Source organism: Microtus oregoni, unplaced genomic scaffold (assembly GCF_018167655.1).
Source record: "Microtus oregoni isolate MIOR12 unplaced genomic scaffold, Mior012 000065F_ref0000479, whole genome shotgun sequence".
NCBI lineage: Eukaryota > Metazoa > Chordata > Mammalia > Rodentia > Cricetidae > Microtus > Microtus oregoni.
In genome coordinates, this window is record NW_024543875.1 from 10,336,363 (window position 1) to 10,358,711 (window position 22,349).

At 48.1% G+C, this 22,349-nt stretch overlaps 1 protein-coding gene across 1 annotated transcript; it reads right to left on the minus strand.

Moving 5' to 3' along the window:
- Positions 1 to 5,855: 5,855 nt before the first annotated feature.
- On the minus strand, positions 5,856 to 21,331 carry LOC121440154 (alpha-2,8-sialyltransferase 8E-like). The gene is made up of 4 exons (XM_041640876.1): positions 21,001 to 21,331; positions 18,842 to 18,954; positions 16,943 to 17,035; positions 5,856 to 12,718 (listed from the first exon to the last, which is right to left on the minus strand). Exons 1-4 carry the CDS (start codon positions 21,205 to 21,207, stop codon positions 12,250 to 12,252), a joined length of 882 nt encoding a protein of 293 aa, XP_041496810.1. The 5' UTR covers positions 21,208 to 21,331; the 3' UTR covers positions 5,856 to 12,249.
- Positions 21,332 to 22,349: the final 1,018 nt, after the last annotated feature.

Here is a 22,349-nt window from a genome sequence, read left to right on the forward strand (position 1 = left end):
GCAGGAGCCCACAATACACAGGAGACAGACTGCTAGCTCATCTTCCTCTGTCCTTAGAGAGATGGCAGCTTTCTACCTTCCTGGTCTCCCTATCTTTGGGGCTGCAGGTTTGGACACACAGTAACCTGCCCCCTCCTGCAGGTTAGGACACACACTAGTCTGCCCCCTCCTGCAGCTTTGGACACACACTAGCCTGCCCCCTCCTGCAGGTTTGGACACACACTAGCCTGCCCCTCCTGCAGCTTTGGACACACACTAGCCTGCCCCCTCCTGCAAAGCTGAGTCATTTCACAGGAGGGTTTCCCATATGCCCAACAGATGGTTTAAGTTGGATCTTCCCGTGACACTGTGGCTCTTCTCCAAGCAGACTCTGTAGATATGGGCATGCCACCTCTAATCCCACTCTACCCTGCAGTGTGCCTCACATCCATTCCCAAGCTTTCTTTGCCCTGAGAGGTCACTCTCTTCAAAAATCCCATTTTAAATGACTCCTGGATGAACTTTGTGCTGTATGTCCCTGAAACCAAACCTCAGAATCAGGGCCTTCCATCAGCTCAACACTGTGTGTGACCTGGACCACCTTGGTGTCCTGAGCAAGACTCCGGTGCCAGTGCTCTGGAAATCCAAGCTGCTCTGGCTGGTCCTGAGAGAGCTACTCTCATTAAGCTTGGAGGCAGCATGGAGGCCACTGCCACCCTTCCTACAGGCAGGGCTCACTGCACAGTGCCTTACATTAAAGCTGCTTTAAGACAATTCCAGCTGGGTGTGGTGGTGCGGGCCTATCTTCCCAGTGCTGGGTGTGGTGATGCCTATTGTCCCCATGCTGGGTGTGGTGATGCCTATTGTCCCCATGCTGGGTGTGGTGATGCCTATTGTCCCCATGCTGGGTGTGGTGATGCCTATTGTCCCCATGCTGGGTGTGGTGGTGTGTGCCTATTGTACCAGTACCTGGAGGCAGAAGCAGATAGATCTCTGTGAGTATGAGTGAGGCCAGTCTGGTCTTCTTAGCAAGTTCCAGGCTGGCCAAGGTTAAATAGTGAGACTTTGCCTTTAAAAAATAAGAGAAAAGAAAAACAATTCCACAAGCTCTGCCATCTCTATTATATTATCTAAGGATCCAAGAGTAGTTTCCCTGATTTTCTGCCCATCCATCTGGAAATGTCATACATAGTCCAGTGCCTCCTTAGGGAAGCAGAATCCTTTGCAGCCTGATGCCAGGGTGAAACTCTCCAACTTGCTTTCTTGCCACACAGATCTCTCATTCCTCTAGCAAGCAATGCCATCCTCAGGGAGGGCCAGGGACTTGGACTTATGTGCCTCCCCTCGGGAGCCATTGCTGTCACTGAAATTGCCTTCCCTAGTCACACATCACACCCTGTGGGCTTGTTTTCTTATTCCGCTTATTTCTTGAGGTGTCCCATCTCTTTCCCATGTGCCATTGCTCCATTGACTATCACCCCACCCCCACAGACCTGGCCACCAGCAGGAGCCTCCTGAAGGGACGTGGCCATGTCACAGCACTCTGGTCCTCAGCAATGCTGCTCCACATTGAAACCAGGTTGAGCTTTTCCAGAGGCGACCTGAGGATGTCCTTTTCCTCTGCCAAGGACCAACTGACTCTGAGAATCTTAGTCAACAGTGTGAACACAGCACACCTGTTCACCAAAGAGTCTTTCTCCGCCCAGCTCCTTAAGTTTACCTCCAACCAGTGTGTTCTTTCCCGTTCCTGACAGGAGCCAGACAGCCCTTCCTCCAGGTCCTAAGCTCTCTCCGCAGCCAGGTGCTGAATGGCACCTCCTATGAAAGCTGACTCTGAGAGCTCTCCATGGTGCTACCTGGGGGAGCTTTGCAGGGCTCTTGCAAGCTCCTTGATAGCATCCTCTTGCATTCCAAACGCTTGCATTCCAGTGCTCAGAGAATATTTGCCGAGTGAATAACATAACAAACAGCATGCACTTCATAAATGATATTAAACAATTAAATGAAGCATGACCACCTCCATCCACCCCTAGAACATTCACATATTCGTTTATTCAAAAGTTTTATGACAATCCCGTATTACCATTTGAACATTTGTTCTTTAGCTGGTGGGCTATTTTGTAGCCCATGGGCTCTTTAGGAAGTGGGACCTATCTGGCAGAAGTAGATCACTGGAAGTGGACCTTATATCCAACATCTGGTTCCACCACCGGATCCTTTTGCCATGGCCAGGGCTACTCCTCAATGCACAATGCTGACAGGGCCACCTCTCAGTGCACTTTCTGTTATGATGGGCTAAAAGCCTCTGGAACTGTGAGCTAGCATAAATCCCCCTTTTAAAAACATTTCTGTTGGCTGTTGTGGTAGCTAACACACCCTCTTCTTACAGGAGAGCAAGCATGACTTCCTCCAGTATATTAAAAGATATCGCTTAGGTCTCAGGGAAGACCCTTGTTGGGAGACAGATTAACCCAAGGCTTTCCCAGAAGCCCTGTTGAAAGGACCAATGGGGCGTTAGTTCTGCGTCCTCGTCCAGGAGCAGACTATGCCGGCTCCAGTCTGGGGGCTGGAGCAAGGGCCTCGAAGGAATTAGGATTTCAGTTTCTTGGAACCCAGCTTTCCTCACTGAAGGGCTGTGGTTATCAGTCCCAGGTAGCTGTGCCTGATGTATCCCATGTTTTCCTTGCCAACATTGTCTGATTTAGCTCTCTGCTTACCTTGGTCAATTCTACCCTTGCAAATAGTAAATAAGATATTGTAGTTTTTAAAATAAGCTTGTTTGGCATAAGACATCAACTTATGCAAGACCTCCCAGTCTAAATATCTGTCTTCTTTATTTCTCAACCCTAGTCCTCACCCTCAACCCCTCACCATTAGGACCCATATTCCTGTAGGTTTGGGTCCAACCCTCAGAGAGCATCCTCAGGGTCTACAATTTCAGCGTTTAACATTTTATAAGGGTCACAACGAAACACTTAAATGTCTGTTGCCAAGAGTTGTCATCACGTTCATCTGAGAGAGAAAATGGTCTTCGTCTTTGGAAGGTGGAAGGTGGCGAGCAATCTGTGATTCATGCTCAGTAGGAGGCGGGCCTTGAACAGCTGCAAGGAGGAAATGGGAGAAGTGTGCTCACCTGTTGATAGTGAGCTAGGGAGATGAGGAGAGCTAGAGAAGGAACAGCTTGAAGGGATGGATGAGAAAGGTAAGGAGTGTCCATGTTGGAAGATCAGCCAATGGCTGGACAGTCTGCGTAAGAGGTTGCCCACCCATGTGGAAGTGATTTCCAATCTGTCCCTTGTTATCTCTCACTCTGGAGCTCTTGATATGATGTGACCATCTGATACCACAGAAAGGACTATGTTCAACCCCTGGTCAACACATATAAAGCAGAAATAGCCCCACAGCAGGAATCTGAAGACAGAGGAACATGACCAACATGAGCCCTTGGGAGTTTTCACTGGGAAAGTATCCTTTCCCAGGGCCTTCATGCCTACATCTCACCAGGCAAGTAGACCCTGGCCATGTGGCTTGCACAAATACCAGGTACATATTTATGTAATTCTATTAGAGGTGCACTCAAGAAATTGGTGTTGAAAAAGGACCCTAAAAGAGACATACATGGATCTAATATATATGGGAAGTAGAAAAAGACAAGATCTCCTGAGTAAATTGGGAGTGTGGGGATCATGGGAGAGGGCAGAAGGGAGGAAGAAGGAAGGGAGGGGAGTGGATGAAATATATAGCTCAATAAAAATAATTTTAAAAAAAGAAAAAATAGTTGTTGAAAGAAGTTACGTTTTTTATTATTTTATGAGTGTTCTGAGACCTCTGACTCTGATCCAGCCTCCAACTTTGACAGTGTGACTTTGCCCAGTGAGCAGCAGAGCTGTAAGTTTGGTTTTATAGCAGGGTTTTAGAGGTTGCTCTTGCTAAATCACCACTCCACTCAGACCTGCAGGCGCCCAGTGGGTAACTGAAAGCACAGTGAGAGCTACCTTCATCTTATGTCTGTCTCCTTTGGATCAGATCCCTGCTCAGCTCTGGGTAGCCATGTTCATCGCCTAAGGAGTTCCTGTCTATAGCCATCTATCTAGCCCAGCTCATCCCCTTTTAGGACTGAAGGCATCAATCGAGGATGGTAAGGAAGTTCCTGACAATGTTTAAAACATTTTGTTCCGGACCCCTGGAGTGGCACCTGAAATTTCCTATCACTTGCCCTAACTCTGTGGTCTCCTTGGATTTCAGGGACAGTGGACCATGCAGGCAGATGACCCGTTATCAGACTGCCCCATAAGTGGGAACAGTCACCCTTACAGGGGCATTTCCCCTTAACCCCCACTCCTAAACAGAGTCAACTCAAGATGAGAACATACTTCCCTCTTATTTAGTGACAGTACTCACAGCTTCCCTAGAATGGTGGCTACGATCTACCAGACCACTTTGCCCAAGTCTGGTGGGTTTGCCTGCCTCTTTCTCCTCCCCTCAACTCTGTGAATTCTTGTGGTTTAAATGTGAAAATTTCCCCAAGTTTGTGTGTTTGGACACTTAGTTCCCAGCTGAATGTGTCTGAGGAGGTTGTGGAAACTTCAGGACATGGGCTCTGGCTAGCAGAGGTGTATCACTGGGATGAGCCTTTGAGAGCTCAGAGAGTGGCTACACTCCATCTTGTCCATAAAGATATAAAAATCCACACCCATGTCCTCTGGCCCTCAGGAAAAAGGCCACCCCCATCACCACACCTCCCTTGCCACTATGAACTGGCTCTGGTGTACTGGACGTGATCTTCACACTGGAATAAACACCACAGCAGCTTCTACACAGATGCTGGGCAAGGGTAAAGGCCAGGCCTGGGTCAGACACCAGGTCATTAGAATTCCACTCAGCAAACAGAAGAACACCATAAGGACTTTTAAAAAGGCCTCTTGTCACCTCCTCCTTCCCCAGCACCTCTTACCTTGGGAGAACACAGGTGATGTGAGGTTCCCCTCTATATGCTGTGAATATATTTTATTACCATTGGTTAATAAAGAAGCTGCTTTGGCCTATGGCAGGGAAGAACATAGGTAGGTGGGAAAACTAAACCGAATGCAGGGAGAAAGAAGGTAGAGTCAGGGAGACACCATGTAGCTGATGAAGGAGAAAGACACTGGAACCTTACCAATTGGCCACAGCTTTGTGATGATACATAGATTAATATAAGTGGATTAATTTAAGATGTAAGAGTTGTTTAATAAGAAGCCTTACCTAATAGGCCAAGCAGTGTTGTAATTGATATAGTTTTGTGTGATTATTTGGGTCTGGGTGGCTGGAAAACATTAACACAATCTCCATTTACACATAGGTATCCAATAGGAATGTTCCATCACCAATGACCTGGGGCTTGTCCTAGTGTCTTCTCAAGGTATAGTCAAGGTCAACAAGCAATAGACAGCAGACGTATTTAGAAAGCAAAAAGGTTAAGCCATAGAGAAGAACAGTCTTATGCCTAAGTCCAGAAACTAACCCAGTGTCCAGGGTGTAGCTTAGTGGGAGAATGTTTACCTAGCATGCATGAGGTCCTAGGTTCCGTCTCTTTCACAAGAGAAAGACGGGGGAAAAAGGGAAACCAACAAGGGCCTAAGTCACCCAGCTGGGTTCCAGGTGATGCACCGCCGGCTGTATGACAAGGAGCACAAGCAGAGCAGATGCACCAGAAAGAGGATGTGCTGGCCAGTTCACAATGGCGGGGCAAGGGCTCTTTGAGGCTAGATATGAAAGGAACCTGTTCTCTCTCTCTCTCTCTCTCTCTCTCTCTCTCTCTCTCTGTCTCTCTCTCTCTCTCTCTCTCTCTCTCTCACACACACACACACACACACACACACACACACACACACACACACACGACAGTCAAGAGACCTAGGAGTGATGTCTTAAGCACTAAGACTTCTACTTAGACCTTCTTGTATGGAATCTCTGAGGATGAAAAAAGCCTAAAGTATGATGCCTTTTTGCCTTATTAAAGGCAGTAGACTGACAGTGTTGGGATGTTTTCATGTCTCTGTTTCTGGGTGTCCAGAATGGAGGGACCCGAAGCTGTCTTTCCCTTGGGCTTATTACAACACATATAATTACCCCTTCACCAAGAGGCTTCATACCACCTGATGACTTCTGAGCCTTGCAGATTTGGTGTTTGCTGGCAGACTGTGAGCTGCCACTTCTTGCTTTACCCAAAACCTGCTACTGCCCTTCATCTATTAGAAACCAGACCCACGCTCACTAGAGCTGAATATAAGATTAAACACCATGAGTGGTTTGCCTTTTGCAAAATGGCCTTTGAGGCATGGTTTACAGCATCTATTTCTGTGGCTCAAAATTCATTCTCCATCCATCACCCCAGTCCTTGGCTATCAGGGGCCGAAGGACCATTCTAGAAAGTGGTCAGAGCAAGTAAAAGTGAGTTTCAATGAAACAACAAGCGTTCTCTTCCTTGGTGAGCTTTTGGGGTCTTCGGGGCTTTGTGAACTTTGCGGCTGGGCGTGGGTTTCCTAGTTGCCATGGGAACACCTTTAGAGGGAACAGCAGGGCCTGTCTCCAGTTACAATGAGAAGTTGAGACATATCTGAGTTTTAACTAACTGGTTCCAACTTAGGCCTTTTCCAAATGCAGGAGAAAGCATGAGTCTAAGAAAGAGAGGTGCCATAGCCTTCGTTGCTGAGGCATGACTTCTGGGTGCCATCTTTCATGCTTTTGCAGGGGCAAGAAGTATGGAGCTGGATCAGAAGACCAGCCCTCCACCCAGGTGGACAAGTAGGGCCTCCCTGTGCTAGAGGGTGTGGTGCAATTTTTGGGTTCCACCCTAGCACCAAACACAGAGTAACTTTACCCAGATCCCAAGCTCCAGAATTACTAGTCCCTAGTTCTGATTACAAAATACACTCCAGTCCTAAATGTGATGAGTTTGTAATTAAAATACACTAAGTCTAAATCCAAGAAGTCTCTTTTGCTTTGCCTTGAAAAATATTTCAGGATGTTTATTTTTCTTCCAATGTTCAAAATATGCAGATGAGGAAGTGCTGATGGTACTTTAAAAAAGTCTCACACCTGAATCAGATGTTTCAAAGAACAATCCATCCACCAGAGACAAAAAAAAAATACAACAGATCAGAGCCACAGACCAAAGGACCATCCTGGACAGTGGTTCCCCAAGTGGAGTCCCTAGGTCACCTTCAGCATGTCCCAGGATACCAAAAGAGCTTGAAACCCTAGGAGCCCAGGTCCCATCCCAGAAAAACACACCACATAGAAATATCATGGAGTAGGGCCCAGGAATTTCAGAAATCTCTTCAGAAGACCCCTGTTAGACAGACAGGATCAAGATCACTGCCTTGCACCAGCATGATGGCGCTCAACCACTACACTGGGAACCACGTGAATGTCTTCAGGGGACCCTGGGAAACGTCCTCAAGTCTACTGTGCTTGCCTCTGGAAGACAAGGGCACGACAGCAGGACCACTTACTACAAAGCTCCAGGAAATCCGAATGTGCACAAGGTTTGAGAGCCACGGTTTGCAGAGGAGACAGAACGCCTACCCCAAAATTGTTGCATGGCCTCATGAACCATCTCCTGGCTAGGAGGAGGCAGTCACTGATTTCTGGATGTTGTAGTCAAGTTAAGTGATGGCTGTGGCTATTCATTTTTAAAATTTAAGACAGGGTCCCTACATCCCAGGCTGGCTTTGAACTTGCTATGCAGCTCAGACTAGACTTAGACTCCTGGTCATCCTGCCTCTGATTCCCGAATGCTGCAATTGTGGGTCCCAGGATTACAGGCACCAGTCATGGATGTTCTGAACACTCCTGTGTGGCTTTGTGTCAGTGCCAGGGGCTCCAAGCCTTCCCCCAGAGAAAAGACAAACCATCCACTAAGAGTCTAGGAACACTTAACTGTGTATTCTGAGGGTATACTAATGGAGATCCCCATGCTGGTTGCCACAGACACACAGAAGGGAGAGTGTGTGACCCACTCCACAGAGGGGATGTAGTTGGAGTCATAACCTGATATAATTTACAGAAGTGACCAGATAAGGAGAGGGAGGAGGGGCAGAGGAATGGGACCATTCCAATCATCTGAACCTCTTGCACAAAAAGCACAGAACTAACAGAAGAAGGGAGGCCACAGAGGCAGGAGGGTCTCTAGAGAGAGAGAGAGCCTGCTTGTGGCATGGCCTGTATGGTTTGGCTGAAAACAAACAAAACAAAAACTTGGACTATGTGGTTCCAGCAGCAATGGGTCTCACAGAAGGTATTTTGAGATGCTAATTCTTAGAATAAATGAGGATCCCTCAAAAGAGCCCAAATTATAGCAGTGGCAAAAGCAAGTACAGGGAGGGAATGAACACCAGGGATATTTGTGCTGGAACTGAGAACCAATAAGCAGTATGGAGAAGGAGGATGTCCGGGCAGAGAGATCCTGCGCTTGCCCAGTGTCTGCACTGGTGACTGTGCCAAGCATTGTGCAACACTGTGTCACTCACTCCTGGAGACATAGCCTGAGGTTCTTGTCTGTTTTAGATGTGGGATCAGAGCCTCCAGGGGCTTCAGGGACTCCCCAAGGTCACAGATCTACTAAACAATGGAAGAGTCTCTGAGTCCAGACTCTTCTACCTGTGTCAGTGGAGGACAGACAGGCTGAGGTCCGAGATGCCCTGCAGAGGCGGATGCTCGGAAGGCCCCAGCGGACATGCTTCTGGTGCTCCTGGGGAGGGCTGACCTGCGGGTGAGGACAGCAAGGATTGGTGGCTCTCGGGAGATACAGTTGCAGCGGGAGTGCTGCTGTTGAGAAAGCCCCAGGTGTCGCAGAGGATGAGGGATGGGGAACATGCAGAGAGACGTTGCGAGGCTGGGCTGTACCAGGAAGAAACAGAGCAGGAAAGAGCATGAGGACCTTGAGGCAACCTTGTCAAATATTGCATGGCTGTCAAGGATGAGACCAAAGGCACAGCGCCTTCTTTGGCAAAGGCTTGCTGCTAACCTTCAGGATTCAGGTTTGACCTTTCTGTCCTTCCTCTTCCTTCCCCTTCTCCTCTCCCTGATAACTGGGAACCTGGCCCTGAGAGTCATCTACACATTGAGCTCCTGTGTTTAAGAAGGGTTTCTTTTAGCATCAGTGCACCCACATGACGATGAGTGCCAGAAGGGCTTCTGCAACCATGGCATATCCCCTGGCCCAATGAGCATACAGTAATACCTGGCTGAAGTCAATAGGAAGCCCTGCAGCCTCTGCTTCCTTCCTAGACTCAGCGACATCTAGTGTTGTTTATGCCTCTCTGAGTCTGGGCAGAGATGTTGTCACAGCAGTATAAGAAGGTACCAGGAGCCAGCCTGACCTTGAGCCTCCTCCCTTCTGCCTGCTTAAGCACTGAGTCACCGACTTGCTGCTGGTGTTGCTGTTACTGCTGCTGCTGCTGCTGCTGGTGGTGGTGGTGGTGGTGCTGCCTCGCTATCTTTCAAGCCCGGAACTGCATTTAGCACAGAGGAAGACACAACAGCTGAACAGCTACTTGGTTCGTGGGGAACTGATGACCTTAAATCAGAATTTAACTGGTGGTCTGCATTGTGGGACAGGATGGGGCAGAGAGGTCTCTCTGGACCTTTGATAAATGTTACACACACTGACTGAGGCAGAAAGCATGTAGCCTGGAAGTCAGGGGACTAGGTGAGGCTCAGGGGAGCCTCTAACTTGCCATGTGCCCTGGGGCAAGTTAAATAAATAATAAAATAAAATAAAACTCGTGTTGTTATTTAACATCGCCCCTTTCCAGGCATCTGTCCTTGCTCCAAAATGTAGAGCTAGCCTTAGTTCTCCTCCAGGCATAAAGACTGTTACAGAGGTCAGGGCTGGAAAGAGGCTCTTGCAAGCAGCCCTGGTTTGGAGTGCAGTCTGTAGAGCTCTGCAGAGCCCTTCCACCCTCCCCTGGAGACCTGGCCATGAGCAAGTGCCCGAGCCACTAAGTCTCAGCCCTTCACCTGTACCACAATAGCCTCTTTACCTGAAGGAGTCTTGGAGTGATGGTGGGATACTGTGACAGGGAAAACGGCCGGTGCGGGGCTACCCAGGAGGGCGTGATGACCCAGCAGCTTTCATAGTAAGGACCACTTACTTAGATCCACACATCCTGGATGCCCCCCAGCAGTCACTGGAGAGACCCCACAAGTCCTTTCTCAGCCTCTAATTGAAGAGATAAGGAAACTGACACCCTGAGGGACAGGAGGGATCTGCCTTGTAAGTCAGAGGCTGAAGGACCACCATACGCCAGAAGGATGCCCTAGCCCCTCATGCCCGGGCATGGGGAGATCTGCATGAGCCATCTCCACCTCCTATGGTGGACCGGCTGGGTCAGGTTCTGAGCAACCTCAGCAAGGGAGACCCTGATGTCTGGCCAGGCTGTTGCCAGATAGAGGGCTTAGTGCCTGGCAGACAGTCTGACCGCCGATGTCACTTCTTTACTAGTGGGACAAACCTGTCTATATGAAACCTTCTAATTCTGACACCCCATGGTTTTAACAACTGGATTCAGTTAGCTGTGGACTTGGTTAACTTAGATCATTCTTAGAACTTGCTCCTTGGCAGAAACAGCCAGAGCCCAGAGAGCCATGAGCACGCCTGTCCTTGTGTGATTTATCTGGTTTATCCATGTGTGTTGCCCTGTGTGTTTCTGCAGCTCCTCCGGGACCTTCCATCCTTGTAGACTAAGGTTCGGGTCCTCCTGGGGGCCTCACAGTCAGTTGAAACCAGTTGTGGAACAAGTTCCAGGCACCTACAGGCCAGAGTCCAGAGAAAGAAGGCTCAGAAAATAATCAGAGGAGGGAGCTCAAGTGGGCCAGAAGCCTCAGGGCCAGCTTGATCCCCAACGGGGGCTGTTCTGGCACCTACAAGGTGAGGTCGGGTGGAGGGACTGTGTGTGATTTTCTCATAGCTGGTCCTCTGAGTGGCATGCCGGGCTGAAGTGTCGATGTGATCTGTCTGCTCCTCTGCAGAAGACAGAGCTGACACCTCCATCAGGGCATCATCCCCAACCCAAACACGGACCAGATCAGAACAGGCTTCTCTAGAAATATCTAAAGGAGGGAAGAAAGGAAGGAAGGGACAGCGAGAGGAGGGAGAGGAAAAAAGACAGAAGGAGGGCATTCAGGCTAAAGTCTTCCCGACACAACCCACAATTCCACAAGGCAATAATCCACCAGCAGAGACCATGGGATGGAAACACATAGGAGGAAGCAACTGGAAGGAGTTCCAGATACGGATGACATGTGAACCTCTCAGCCTAGGAACAGCTGGGTCCCCTAACCCCGGGCCGGGTGAATCCCTGTGTCCGAAGAACAGAAACAGCAGGGACATTGATGTCAAAGTCCCAGCTAGCTGCCATCCACCAGGCTCACGTGACAAGGAGCTTTCCAGCTGACGCTTTCCTATTCAGGAACACAGTTTAACAAGATTCTGCAGTATTTGGGGACATAGAGAGGAACAGATCTTTATAAATAACTCCTGATTAAAATGGAGCTGAAAATAGGGAGACAGAACAGGAAGCAAATTGCTAAGCACTTATTGAGTCGATAACATTGGCTTGGAGATCTTAGTGCAAATGGCTGGTCTGGTTTATTTCCTTCTTGTCAAAGGTTAAATGCTGGAACCTAGAGGCACCGAGGCTGTGTGTGTCCAAGGGGTATTTTTAAGAGGGGGATGGCTCTCAGCTACTGGAGTCTTGGGGTGATGCTAACACAGGCTTTGATGAGCTATCCCTGAAGCCTTTGGAGTCCAGCCAGGTAGACCAGGACGCTTGGCCACTGTTTGTTCCCTAGAAGGGCTAGCCTCTGAGCCCTGAGATTCTAGATGGTGATTCATGGCTGAGTCCCTGGTATGAAACTTGGGCAGCCAAATGTCCAAACGAGACCTAGACTGTGCTCTCTCCTGTTAAGGGGATGGCTCGCCCGCCAGTCTATTCTCAGCAGGGCCTGACTTAGCTGCAAGCAGGCCACAAATGTGTTCTCTGGGAAGCTGAAACTGAGTGGATGTGTGCTTATGAGGCCCCGACCTTGGAGAGTGGCCCGGGAGCTAGATGGAGGCTCAGGATGGAGGCTCAGGACAGAGCTGACGTTGCATGGGTTCTGTCCCTGACTCCCTCCCCAGGACCCAAAGACAAACCCTAAATCCTTAGGGAACAACAATGGCAGGGCCAGAGAAGCCTGAAGAGAGGCGGATGGGAGCTGAGACACCCGTGGTGGGCCTGTCTGTCAGCCATAATTGCAGGTGCCTGTGTGTACTTGGAGGATGCCCCGGCTGTGCAGGTGTAGGAAGGCAAAGATCTCAGAGGGCATGGCGTGGAAGCCGGGTTTGGGCTTGACGTTGTCGTAGTAGTGGTGCATGATGTGAAAGCCCGAGGGGTTCATGGGGAAGGCCCAGAAGCCGAACAGGTGCACCTCCTCACAGAGCTCCAGAGCCGCCGTGACTAGGATGAGGCCGCTGCTAATGCGCTTTGCGCGCACGCCCAGGTTGAGCCAATAGCGCGACACGCTTAGCAGGTAGAGCGGGTGGAAGAAGTAGACCTGCTGCGGGGACCCGAAGTCATCCAGCAGGTACTTAACACGGAAGGACACGAGGGTGTTGCGTATGGTGTAGAAGGCGGGCAGCAGCACCGAGGCATTCTTGTACATCTGCAGCACCCTGAAGAAGGGCCTCCGCCACTTCTCCAGCTTGTGGAACCTACAGGGTGGCAGAGTGAGGAGCCATAAGCTCTGCGCAAGCCCACCCTCCCCGCCTCATCCCCTGCTCCAGCCCCAACCTACCCCACCCTCTCACCCTAGCACCCCTTCCCCACCCCTCATCTCCCACGTTTCACCCCTCCCATCCGGGCTCATAGAGCTGCCTAGCATCCCCTCCTCTGCTTCGTTTCCTACCTTTACATATTTATTATTTGTTTGTTTGTTTGTTTATTCATGGAGGAGGCACATGCCATAGAGCACTCGTGTGGAAGTCAGGATAGCCTGACAAAATTAGCTCTCTCCTTACATCATGTGGGTCCTTATTGTGGAATAATCTTTTTGTACACTGTGAAGTAGTATCACTCTGATTGGTTTAATAAAAAACTGAATGGCCAATAGTTAGGCAGGATTTGTAGGCACAGAGGATGCTGGGAAGAAGAAGGGCAAAGTCACAAGGACATGTGGAGGACGTATGACATATTGGAGATGAGGTAACAAGCCACAAGCCTCAGGGCAGCACACAGATTAATACAAATGGGTTAATTTAAGTTATAAGAGCTAGCTAAAAACAAGTCTAAGCTACCAGCTGAGCTTTCACAATTCATAGTAAGTCTCCATGTTGTAATTTGGGAGCTGGCTGTCAGGACAGAGAAAGACTTGCTACAAACACCACCCAGCATAAGGTACATATTCCACACAAGGCCTGAGAAATCTTTAAAAATGTTCCAAACACACAAAAGCAGAGCCAAACACAGCTTCCTGGTCCTGCAGTCTCTCGTGCAGGCCATGGTAAAGAGAAGCATCTCCTGGCCGCTGCCACCAGCGCACCATGAGCTGAGCTGTGTGGTGGTTTAAGTTTAGCTCATGTAGACAAAAAAGGTTACAGATACACAGTAAGGTAGATTCAGACAGGGCAAAACCTCCAAACAAGTTACAGTGTGTTTTTAAAAAAATGGTTTTAGTCTTAAAAAAAATAAAAGAAAATGGGTATATATAGTCATAGAAGAAAGTAATTTATAAATAATAAGATAAAATCTTTGAAGAAAAAATAATATAAAAAGGAGACCCATATAAAAATGGAAGATACACAGTGAGTCTGGATCCTGTATAGTGTTGTATTGACTTTAAATTTCTTGATTGCTGATGTGCAAACAATAGCTGCTGAGAGACATTGGATTATAAAAACTATTAAATTAAACCAATCTATATAGTTTTAAAATGTCCTAACTTCAAAATGTAAGTTACAAAATATGTTACATTAGGGAAGGCTGTGGATTCCTTCAAGGTTGATAGAGATTGGGTTTGATCAAGGAAGATTCCCTAAAATCCTGGCCACAAACATAAAGAAATAAACCTAGAAAAACTATAAGACAGGTCACATATATTTTACCAGCTCAAACATAAAACAAAAAAAAATCTTTGGCTGGCTTGTGTACAATACACAGTCCCTAGTTGTGTTAATACAGATGTGTATGTTACCTTTGAAAGTTTGTGTTTTCAGAACAAGGGGACCAGACAGCACTGAAAACAGGTGACCCAGACAATTCAGCCTTTCAGAGTGCCTCTGTTATAGATTCCTCAGAATCCTCAGCTTCAAGGCTGCTGGCTGAGATGGTCCAGTCTCACAGACTCTCCTAGCCAGGACTTCAGATAAGCCTTGTGCTTTCTCATTGCACAGAGACTGGACAACAAATGTTATAACTAATCTTCCCAGGACTTGACCATTATCTCAATTTTCTCAGGTTCCCTAAAGATGCCTTCATCCCCAGACAACAGGAAGCAGTCTAGAGAACACAACATCCATATTCCCAAGAGGTGGGTTGGTTATGGATGTGTGTCATTGTTTGGGAGGGATATAGAAATATAGAATAAAAAAGGCAACTATTAACCTCAAATATTTTACATTGGTATGGGTTTTGGTATATTGATAAAAATTTAAAGTTATTTTTGTTATACTGAATGTATTTTCTACTCTCATTTGGGATATTGTGTTTTTGCAGCTTGTTTTAAAATGTAATTTATAATTTTAAAAATACAAGTTAGTAGTTAGTCATCTATAATAATCAAACTTATTATTGTATATATTAGTATATTTTCAAAGTTAAACAGATATGTTTTAAATAGATAGATTGTTTTCAAATGCTTCAAAGACCTAAAAGGATACAAATATTCAAGATGTTTTAATAACTTAAGACTTTTTATGACTGTGAGACACATCTGCTCCTGACAGCACCAATCTCCTTCAGAAAAGGATAATGAGCATTGAAGAACCTTGGATTGGAGTTTACTTTCTTTGTGGCGAAAGCTAGCCACCCGGGCAAGAAACTGCCCTGGCATTGACTGCTGACAGTCAATCCAACCTAGACAAACAGGACACAAAAAAAGGCAATGCTGGCTGAACTTTTCCAAGACAAGTTAGGTCAGTCCTTCAAAATTCCTGATTTACAGAAAAGTCTGTCAGATATTCTAGGTCCGTAGATTGAAGATGGACGCCCCGTGTTACAGAAGAACCTGGTGTGACTGTTCAAGGCAGAGAGATACCTCTGTCTTTTTGGAAGTGGTTTGCATTATAAGTCCTGTTCACTCAAGTAATATTATATCCTTCTGGGTCTTTGATGGAATTGAAGACTAGATAGTTATAGTTATAGTTTCCTTTAGTTATGATATAAGAGAAGATAAATTAGGTACAAAACTTTGGACTCATCAAGAGAGGATAGATAATGGAGTGTTTTCTCTAGATTTTCCAAATATAAATGAACTAGGCATTGTAAATATAATTCTTACTTGATAAATGTTCTTATTGTATATAGTTTCATTTGTTAAGGTTAATACCTTTCCTTTCCGTTTAGACAATACCTGATAATTGTTCTTATTGTATATAGTTTTACTATGTTAGAGTTAAAATCTTTCCTTTTTATTTAAACAAAAAGGAAAAATGTTGTAGAATAATCTTTTTGTACACTGTGAAGAAGTGTCACTCCTATTGGTTTAATAAAAAGCTAAATGACCAACAACTAGGCAGGATTTCCAGGCAGAGAGGAGGCTGGGAAGAGGAAGGGTAGTCATGAGGAGGTACAAAGGAAGCATGACATGTTAGAGATGAGGTCACAAATCATGAGCTTTGGGACAGCACACAGATTAATACAAATGGATTAATTTGAGTTATAAGAGCTAAAAACAAGCCTAAGCTATCAACTGAGCTTTTGTAATTAATAATAAGTCTCCATGTTGTGATTTAGGAGCTGGCTGGCAGGACAGAGAAAGACTCACTACAGGTCCTGGAGTTTGAACTCAGGTTGTCCACATAAACAAGAAGAGCCTTTGACCCCCTGAGCCATCAGATGGCTCTTGAAGATGGTATTTTCTGATAAATGGGCACAGAAGAGGCAATGTGGGCTGAGCCACTAGTGTGGAGATCCGGGGAGTCAGCCGAGCTCAAGTCAGAGGATCAGGGCAGACAAGGAAGGCACAGAGGCTGTGCCTCCAAGTGGAGCCTCACACTACTTCCCTGCTGTCTGCCCTAAGACTGGGAGTGACCATCTGACCCAGCCTTCTGGCTTGGCTAGGCCTCTCCTTGGTATCTTGGCTTCTGCCTACACACCCTTTCCAGTGACCATCTGTCCCTCTGCGGATCTCTCTGCTCTCCGAAGGCTCCTGGCTATTGGCATCTGATGTAGTTTGGTGACTCCCCCCCCTTCTCCTGTCCCTCTTACTCACGCTCCAGCCAGGCTGAGGATGTGCAACATTGAGGTTTCAACACACTAGCTCCTGCAGACCACACAGGCAGGCCCACAGAGGGCAGTCAAGTGAGATCTGAGATCTTTGCATGATCAAAACTCATACCAGGACATGGACAGGGCCTGTCCTCAGCCCACCTGAAAGGCCGCTTTCTACCTCTAGTAACAACTGCTCAGACTTACACTGCCCAAAGAAACATGATGCAGACCTCATGTAATGAATTAGCCAGAAATGAGGGAAGTTATTAAAAATAATGTTCATATTTTACTTAACGAAATATAAAAATACTATCATTTTAGCATGTGATTAATGTAAAAATCAATGAGATGTATTAAGTCTCTTTGCGTATAAAATTTTTGACACCTGATGAGTGCTTCATGTAGACAGTTGGCCCATCTCAGTCAGGGCCATGTTCCCAGTGCCCAGTGGTTGTAAGTGACTGGTGGCCACTAACAAGGAGCGCAGGTCTAGAAAGAGGACCACTGACCTGTCAATGATGATGCTGGGGTTCACGGTGACTACATCTGTCTTCTCCCCCACATCTGTGGCGTACTCCCCTGAAATGGGGGGCAGGTTGCACCTGCAGAGAGACAGTCTCATAGTTAGGTCGTAGCCATCTTCAGGTGACTGGGAGGGGAAAGGGAAAGGAAGGAAAGGAGGTCAGAGAGGCCACCAGTTGGGCAGAACAGCTATGGCTGACTAAAGCAAAGGCCCTTCTGCCCTTTAACAGTAGGGGAAAAAAAGAAAGAAAAACATCCAATCTTTGGTCTCACTGAAGTTACAACCATGGAGGTATTGAAACTATCACTGGAAACTGTCCTTGAAAGCTGTGGTCGTCCCTGGGTCTCTGGGAAGGTATGGCATTAAGCAGAGAGATACAGAAGCATCCCCTTGTCTGGGGACTCAAGGTTTCTCTGAGGAAGCAGTGCTTGAGCTAAGGGCAGGAATTAGCAAAAGTCTGCTGGCAGACGGACCAAAGAGCCTGTGGGATATTCAAAGATAACCTTTGGGGGTGCACCGCTGAGGTTGCAGAAGAGCGTGCAGTGTGGCCTGCAGAAAGCCCCTGAGGTAGGAATGTGGGGTCGCCAAGGCAGCAAAACCCTGACCTCTAAAACTGGGTAACATGAGCCTTAATTGGCAGAAGGGACACTACAGCTGAGAATACGCTAAGGATCCTGAGATGGGAAGGGCATTCTGGACTATCCAGATGGTCCAGGGAAATCTCAAGAGCCTTTGCAAAGAAAATGTGACAGCAAGGAAGGCGTTCTAGAAAAAAAATCCTCACAGGGGCTCAGTTGCTTGGGTTTTTGTTAATTCCCGACGTAGTCAAGTTGATAACCAAGAATCCACATCACAAAAGGAGACATGGGGCAGGTGATGGCAATCCCAGCATGCAGGGGGCTGGGCAAAAAGGCAGCAGTTTGAAACCAGCCTGGGCTACTCAGTGAGAACTTGTCTTTTAAAAAAGAAAAAGGAAGAGAGGGAGGAAGGGAAGGTGTGTATGTGGGAGTGTGGAGAGTAGAAGACGCTACGGTGCTGGCAGCCATGAGCCAAGGAATGCAAGCAGCGTCTACAGCTGCCCTAGAGAATTCAGGAAGAGACAAAGTCCTGCTGGCCCCTTAACTGCACCCCAGAGTGTGTGACTGTAAACCCTGTCTGTTCCAAGCCACTGACTTCCTGGAAATTTGTCATGGTAGCAGGGAGAAATTCCTATACCCCCAAATAAGGCAAATGGAACAATAAAGTGTCTATGGTTCCAGTCTCCATAAGACAATCTAGTTGTCAGGTGCCAAATGTCCCCTGAGAGTGACACCAAGTTCTTTAGGAGGGTGGAGGCGAGGGCATCCCAGAAAAGAAATAGTGGCAAGAGCAGCTAGTACTCTCAACTGTTGAGCCATCTCTCGAGCCCTTGAGGTTCTCATTGTCAACTCATTTTCCCTGCCTGGGATAACATGAAAAGGAAGGATCCCCCGCATGGAAACAGGTACAAGTCACACAAAAAAAGAGAAACACAAAGACCTTCTCCAGCTCAGTTAGAGCCTGGCTGAAGTCACAGGCATCCCTCCTCCCGCCAGTGCTTGCAGAAGGGGACAACCCATGCAGGGAGTGGGGGTTCTGGGTTGACGACAGGACGTTAGTTTTAGGGCCTCCCATCCAGAATGCCATTAGTTCACCATATCCCCCCACCTCCATTTTGAAAACTAGAAACTACAACCCCAGAGTTCAACAATCTGCTTGAAGGTATAGAGCTAGAGAGGTTGGGGTCCCCGAATAGTGAAGTTGTGCTTCAGGTGGCAGCAGAGAACAGGGACAGGGACAACGTGGGAGAAGGACTCAGAGAGGAGAGCCACGGAGGCAGCAGATGCACCTCCAGGAGCTCCCTTACCGGAAGACAAAGTCGGCACTGTTGATTTCCTTCCCGCAGCCGCTGTTCTTCAAGATGCCTCCGTTGCCCACCACAGCACACTTCTTAAACTGAGATCGGTAGTAGGGCATTTCCTGGAGAGGCACATGCACGGTGTTACAGACAGTGCCCCCCACTTCATTTGAGGCTTCACCTCTGCCCCCCAAAATATCCCCTCTGTGAGCTCTCCCTGCTGAGGCAGCCTTGTCTGGACTGTGAGAGAAAGGGGAACTCCACCTGCAGATGGTGGGGGGGGGGGGGTGAAAGAGACTCCAGCATTGGGTGACCCCTCCCATTTCTGTCTGCAGGCCTGCTATGCCCCCAGCACCTGCCAGCCAACCAATCGCTGAGGGAACCACATTGCACCAAGAATTAGCCTCAGTCAGAAGGAGCTGCCGTGGCCCTCTGTGACACACTTGAGTCTGTGACTCACTTTCCCCGTGGGGTCAGGTCCAGGGGACCAGGACATGGAAAGCACTGGGGTCTCAAAGTCAATGGGGAGAGAAACAGAACTAGCCACAGCAGTCTGAGGAAAAGTCATTGAGGGTTTCTTGTGTTTCCCATGAGTGTGTCCTAAACAGGTGCAAATCAAGAACTTTCTGGAAACAGTCCTTCCTAGGCTCCACCCGATAGCCACAGAAAAGAATCTCTGGGTGGGCAAGGGGCTGGAAAGCTGACCATTTAAAACCCCAGAGATGCTGCTATGCTAAGGGAGGGCTGGAGAGGCATGGCCATGGGCCACATCTGGTCTACCACCTGTTTTTGTGTGGCCAGCAACCTGAGAATAACATTTATATTTTTAAATGGTCTGAAGCCACTCAAATAAGATATGTGACGTGTGAAAGCTACATTCACTTTCCGAAATCTGTGCAACTAAGATGAAGCCTCCTTCATTAGTTTACTCATGACAGTGACTACTCTCATGACCACTGTTATGACCACTGCAGCGCTGGGACCATGGTGGCAAGTAGTGATGGTGATGATGCCACCTACAAGGCCACTTACTATTCAGTCCTTTCCAGAGAAAGGTGTGGAGACCCTGTTGTATCTCCTGACCTCAGCAATTCATGCCCTGGCTCTGCAAGGACCCGCAAGCCAGCCCAGGCTATGTCACATGCTGCTGTGACTTGCTTAAGACGAAAGTTTACCTGCCACACCATGCAAGGCTCACCTAGTGAAGGTGACTCAATGCCACCACTGCGCTGTGACTTCAGATCATTGCCTGAGTCCAATTCTTGCCAGGTCACTCTGGTAACAGCAACAGGACATCCAGAGAGACTCTGCTTTCATCTTGTTAGCACCTCCCCTGACCCACTAAAACATGCAGGGCATCCCTGAGCTCTCCTTCCAGAACATAAGCATGAACACACCCTTGCCACCCGCCTCTCTGCTGAAGCCACAGCACCTCAGCATCACCGAACCATCTGAACCAGTCAAAAGTATAATTTCTGCATCCCTTTCTACAAGAGTCCAGAACTTGGAGCTAGCTATCAGCCTTGGCGATCTGAACAGGTCATACATGAGGACCCCCCGCCATGAGCAGAGAGCAACTATACTATCACTGACCAGCCCACCTCCAGACAACATCTCTGATATCCTAGATGTATTATTAGTAGTTAGTGGTTGCTAGGGAGGGAGAGACATTTTCTTCAGCAACCCCAATAAAACCCATTGAGTTACAGAGAAAAAAGGATGAAAGGGGGCTCACTGGGAAAGAGAAGGGGCATGGGAAGGGAATAAGAGAAAGTGGTGGTAGAAGTGGCAGGAATATGATCAAAATACATTACAGCCATGCATGAAAACGGCATAATAAAATCAATCATTATGTGTAACTATTACATGTTAAGAAGAGGCATTCTTACACAGTGACCCCAAGGTTATCTGATGTGGCTGACATTCAGCCTTGCTCTGTCCTGGGCCTGCTTTCTGGTGTTCATATGCTTTGAATGGTTTTTCTCTTGTGCCTGCCTTGACTGAGTGATCAAGGTATAATCAATCCCTCTTCTAGACAGCTGCGGAATGTCATCAGCACGCAAGGACAGAGGCAGAACTTTAACCTATTTTTGCCCCAAATCATACAAGCCATAGTTAGCTGGCATTGACCACCAGTTCCCTCCCAGACCACCATGTCGGGGACATACCTTGGGAAACATTTGGAAGATTTCCTGATTGATGTGGAAGAAGCCACTGGACACCACCTCATACCTGAGATTCGTCTCAACTGGAGTGTTCTTCTGGGTGGTGAAGAGAAAGCCAGGGGCGTTGCAGCACTTGGACAAGGTAGACCTGCTGGGCATGGAGACAGGAGTGACACTGGGCAGAGCAGAGAGGGGCCCCTTCCTTTCCATTCCATTCCCAGACTCACTTCCTCCCCACCCCACCCCAGCATCCTCCTGGCACCTGGAGCTCTCTTTCTCTCTAGGGCCTAGGTTTGCTGCCTATTGGAAAGCTCTGGTAGCCATGATAGCTCTTGTTTTTGAAGGTTATGGCACATGCTAATCACATGCTAACCACCGGCTGTTAGTTCCCGCTGCAGGAGCAGCCTGCCTTATCATGCTAATCACATGCTAACCACCGGCCATTAGTTCCCATTGCAGGAGCAGCCTGCCTTACCACGCTAATCACATGCTAACCACCGGCCATTAGTTCCCGCTGTAGGAGCAGCCTGCCTTACCACGCTAATCACATGCTAACCACCGGCCATTAGTTCCCGCTGCAGAAGCAGCCTGCCTTATCATGCTAATCACATGCTAACCACCGGCCATTAGTTCCCGCTGCAGGAGCAGCCTGCCTTACCATGCTAATCACATGCTAACCACCGGCCATTAGTTCCCGCTGCAGGAGCAGCCTGCCTTACCACGCTAATCACATGCTAACCACTGGCCGTTAGTTCCCGCTGCAGAAGCAGCCTGCCTCACCACGCTAATCACATGCTAACCACCGGCTGTTAGTTCCCACTGCAGGAGCAGCCTACCTTACCACGCTAATCACATGCTAACCACCGGCCATTAGTTCCCGCTGCAGAAGCAGCCTGCCTCACCACGCTAATCACATGCTAACTACCGGCCATTAGTTCCCGCTGCAGAAGCAGCCTACCTTATCATGCTAATCACATGCTAACCACCGGCCATTAGTTCCCGCTGCAGGAGCAGCCTACCTTACCACGCTAATCACATGCTAACCACCGGCCATTAGTTCCCGCTGCAGGAGCAGCCTGCCTCACCACGCTAATCACATGCTAACCACCGGCTGTTAGTTCCCACTGCAGGAGCAGCCTACCTTACCACGCTAATCACATGCTAACCACCGGCCATTAGTTCCCGCTGCAGAAGCAGCCTGCCTTACCACGCTAATCACATGCTAACCACCGGCCGTTAGTTCCCGCTGCAGAAGCAGCCTGCCTTACCACGCTAATCACATGCTAACCACCGGCTGTTAGTTCCCGCTGCAGAAGCAGCCTGCCTTACCACGCTAATCACATGCTAACCAC